Source organism: Amblyomma mixtum, chromosome 3 (assembly GCF_055824585.1).
Source record: "Amblyomma mixtum isolate Tamu chromosome 3, ASM5582458v1, whole genome shotgun sequence".
NCBI lineage: Eukaryota > Metazoa > Arthropoda > Arachnida > Ixodida > Ixodidae > Amblyomma > Amblyomma mixtum.
The window spans coordinates 424,227,619-424,231,792 of record NC_143014.1 but is presented as its reverse complement, the minus strand read 5'-3'; the positions used below and the strand labels follow the sequence as shown (position 1 = coordinate 424,231,792).

Below are 4,174 nucleotides of genomic sequence, written 5' to 3'. Positions count from 1 at the left end.
ACTAACGAGTCATGAGTGATTAATGACTAACCAGTCATGACTAGTTAGTCATTAACCAATCATGACTAACTAGTCATGAGTGGTTAATGACTAGTTCAAATGCCAAATAAGTAGTTAATTCAAATGCCAAAGGCCCTGGTTCGATTCTCAGCCTCGACCGTTTTTTTTTAGTAGTGTCGCCGAAACGCGGACACATTTGCCGACATGGCTGCTAACGACAGTATGAGGAATTAAAGGCTTTCGCCTTAATATTGCGTTTGTGCAGCTGTTACCTGTGGAGAGAAACAGCTGTGTTTGCTCCCCCTCATTTGAGTTCTCCATTAAAGCCTTCTTTCCAAAAACGAACATTGTAAGGGCGGACTCGTAACACTGACACTAATACGCCTTGATAAAGGTGCCAGCAATTGCGCGAATCTCGGAACGAATGCAAGCAGAGAACAATGCGTCCAAGCCAACATTGTGGCGGTGGACCGCAGTCTGGCAATGCTGTCATATCAGGGACACATGAAGGCGTCGGGAAAATTGTGGCGGCTGCCAACTTTACTTCAAAAACGCCGGGGAGCAAAAGCCGGCTTCACGCCCCCTAGAAGCGGGCGTGAAGACGTCTTTTGCACAACTTCCGCTGGCCCTGTCTACGGGAAGCATGCGAGCAACGAACTGATCAAGAGCTGCAGCAGACATGGCGAATCCTGATCGTGGTGGGCATCGGCAATGCCCCCGAAGCACGCGATAGACACGTAGTCGTCGCTGTCAAAGGGGTGCAGTTCCACGTTCTCCAGGGCGCTGCAGCGCTCAACTATGGCTCCCAGTATTTCTGCGGTGGCCTCCTGCTTCCCAGTTTCGACGGTCATGAAGCGGAGGCGCAGGGCGCGAGATTCTGGGTTGTTTTCCAGCAGCTTCCAAACGTTGGCGTACGCACCGGGGTACACTCCATCCGGGAACAGAGACCACGTCAGGCTCTCCAACGAACTCTCCGGCGCGATGAGCAGGGAGACGATGTCCGCGGGATACACTCTGCAGCTCAAGCAGCTGAATGAGGTCAAATTCGGACACAGGCGAGCGCAGCGGATAACGTTGGCCGGGTCAGTCATGATGCAGTTGTCGAGGTTCAGCTTCCTGACGAACTGCGCTCGCCTGGGTGTGAAGAAATTTGCCATGGCTTCATGGCTCACGTTGGGGCTGCAGCGGACTTCCCTTAGAACACCGGCATCATACACAAGGCTCTCGAAGCGCTTGCTTGTGTCTTCAATTGCCAAGAGCGAGCAGGTGTCCAGGTGCACGAGAATTCTAAGCCAGACTTCGTCCGGCAGAGTAGAGAAATCGTAAAACCGGCGGCCCCCGGACATGGCTTGTGCGTCCAACACAGCGGCTTGAAAGCGCCAGCACCTGAAAGAGCGGAGCAAAGGCGAACGTGATGGGCAAGGCGATATCCGAAGGACCCCTGCTCTGCCTTCATTATCTCTCTAAAGAACCGATAATCACACGTTCTTCAAGGAACGTATCTCTCTTGTCCAACGTTTTGTTACTTTTATCCGCGAAAATGACGCGCTCGGCACGAGACATCAACGGTAGCCGCCTAATCCTGGGCGCTGGAAGGCACTCCCATATTCACAAGCGACCGCTACAGGGACAGCGCAATAACACTGCACGTGAGTGTCCCACCTATGGGCGAGGAACTAAATATTCAGAGGGCACTTTAGCTCTCTAAAGTGCTGCAAGGCGAAAGCCTTTCTGGGCGCGCTGTTTTTTTACATTTTTCACACAGTTTTTTATTGTTTTTCATTTTTGTTCTTTTCTTATTTTTTTTTTATTTATTTTATTTTATTTATGAAACCCATGCATTCACTACATGCGCCTTTATTCATGCTCAAACCCTGAGCTTTCGTGGCGGAGTTTTAGCATCTCCACTTCAAATGCCAAAGGCCCTGGTTCCTCCCAACCTTGAGACAGTTTTTTTTCTTAAGTGACGCCGAAACGCGGACACACTTGCTGATACAACTTGGTCACGAAAGTATGAGGCATTAAAGGCTTTCGCCTTAATACACTTATCAATGCGCGCGGTAGCACGGTGCAAAGCATCGAAGAACAAACTCCACCACAACGGCGACGCACAACGCGCACGCTGACATAAGGCGCCTTCCCAAGCGGCTGCCAATGCACGGCGACTTGGTCCCCTCCGCCCAGCCCCAGACGTCAGTGATTAGCCATTGGCTTCGCCGCCAGACGAGACGCCGTCCGGCCCGGCGTCGCTGCTTTGAGTTCCAGCTTTAACCCGTTCGCAAACGAGACTATCACCCACATCGGCCGGGCAGCGGACGCTCCCGAGAAACCACGTCAACGGGCGGCAAGCCGCGCGCCACGGAAGGCGAAGCAGCCGAAACGCGAAGGCAACAGCCGCCATGCAGCGACACGAATCCGACATATCGGTGCGCTACCGTGTACCGCGCCGTTAAGCCATCTGACTCTCAATGAACCACGCGCAACTCATGGGTTATCGAGCCCGCGCAGCGCTGTACTGCGCTTGACGGACACGACGTCATGACTCCGACACTCGCGCGAAGGCCCCACGGCCGCCAAACAAGATATCTGGAGAGGCTCGAAGCTTTCCCCTATCTTTTGATTTTTTGTTTCACTCCGAGCAACATTTTCCCCTCTAAAAGTCACAGTACAGGTAAACCCGAATGCCCGGTGTGAACGAACCATTAGACAGTTTTAGCATAGCCTAGTTCTTCATCAAATAGTCTCTCTCTCTGTGGCAAAGCGGAGATGTATTAGTGCAGATATATACCCGATCAACGTATACGCCTGCTGCGCAGGGGCGCGCACCGGCCACTGCGTATGCACAGCGGCGCATGGGGCCATTGTGGTTTTCCGTTTTCCCACCAAAAATTTATCGCTCGCATCCCAATCTTCTTTTAAATGCGTCGTCCTTGCAGGCTTCGCGCGCGCGTTCGCGGAGCCCGGCTTGAGCCGAGCCCAGCGCGCACAGTTGACCTCTCACCATTCCTGCTCAACATCGCCATATTGTCACTTTCAAGGCACATTCGTGCGGCGTACGTGACTGCGCGCAACCACAAACACGAGCAGAGAGGATTCCTTCGCTTCTCTACAGGTTCGGCTTTCGTCTCCACCGTCCCCCTCAGTACACCCAGAACACGCGTATTTTAACCTATGTTTCGCGCATAAACGCGACCCCACGCCATCCAACGCTACCACCAAGCCATTGTGCCTCGCAAATTACAGCGCCGATGCCGTGTAGGTCTACCATGTGGACAAGCAAATTCTGCAAGAACAGAAAATTTTGCCGGAGAAACAAATTAAATAAAAAAAAATGCGACCATCGTCGTGGTATACCTACAGCAGCGCAATTTATTTTTCATAGCGTGCATGAATAAATAAGGCGTTTTCAAAACGTGAGACAAAAGACTTCGCAGACGTACAGCCGGCCAAATATTTAGCTAGGTCGCTCGACAGCCGCTTTTTCTGCACTCTTGCGCTTTTCGACGAAGCAAACTTACAGGAAGCTCAATATTAAGCGCGGGCTTGGGGAGCCAGGGCTTAGATTTGATATTTTCGCAAGTTTGCGCCCTCCTAGGCTCCAGGAGCACGGAACGCGTGGCCGTTACGAACGCCAGCTAAAAATTGGGCAGGCTGTATACACTTGTAGCGCCGGCACGAATTGAGGCAGCGAAAAGTTCGCAGCAAGATTCTGTTCTGTGATGCAGGAATCAATCGAACGATACAATTATACAAAAGAAAGTTACCTTTGGTTTTTCAAATGTGTCGTTTGCCCCCGGTGCGGACCGTTGCGTCTGCGTTTGAAGAGCAGCTCGATTGAAGCGCCACAAATGCCTCTACGGTGAGCTAAAAAGACGGTTAAACAAGAATTGTAGCAATAATTTTTGCCTTATTCATTTTTAAGTTGTATTTTAGCATTTAAAATTAAAATATTACTCCAAAAATGTATTGTAGTCAAGCATGCAAAGAATGTAGTGATAAGAAGCGCTCGGGCAGCCCGCAAGCAACCCGCGGGCATAGAGTTCCATACTATTACCTAGAGGGAAAGCTGGCGGCGCTGCATTTCAGTCACTGCAACTCTGAAAGTACCGCAACCAGCGGGCGGCGCGCGGGCAACATTGGGGTGTAGTTGCCAGAGGTGGTCCAGCGCGGCGAG

The 4,174-nt window shown here is 51.6% G+C and overlaps 1 protein-coding gene across 1 annotated transcript; it reads right to left on the bottom strand.

Moving 5' to 3' along the window:
* Positions 1–632: 632 nt before the first annotated feature.
* LOC149357923 (uncharacterized) lies at positions 633–3,821 on the bottom strand. Its single transcript, XM_089576684.1, has 2 exons — positions 3,765–3,821; positions 633–1,386 (listed from the first exon to the last, which is right to left on the bottom strand). Exon 2 carries the CDS (start codon positions 1,344–1,346, stop codon positions 633–635), a length of 714 nt encoding a protein of 237 aa, XP_089432810.1. The 5' UTR covers positions 1,347–1,386; positions 3,765–3,821.
* Between the last annotated feature and the right edge of the window lie 353 nt (positions 3,822–4,174).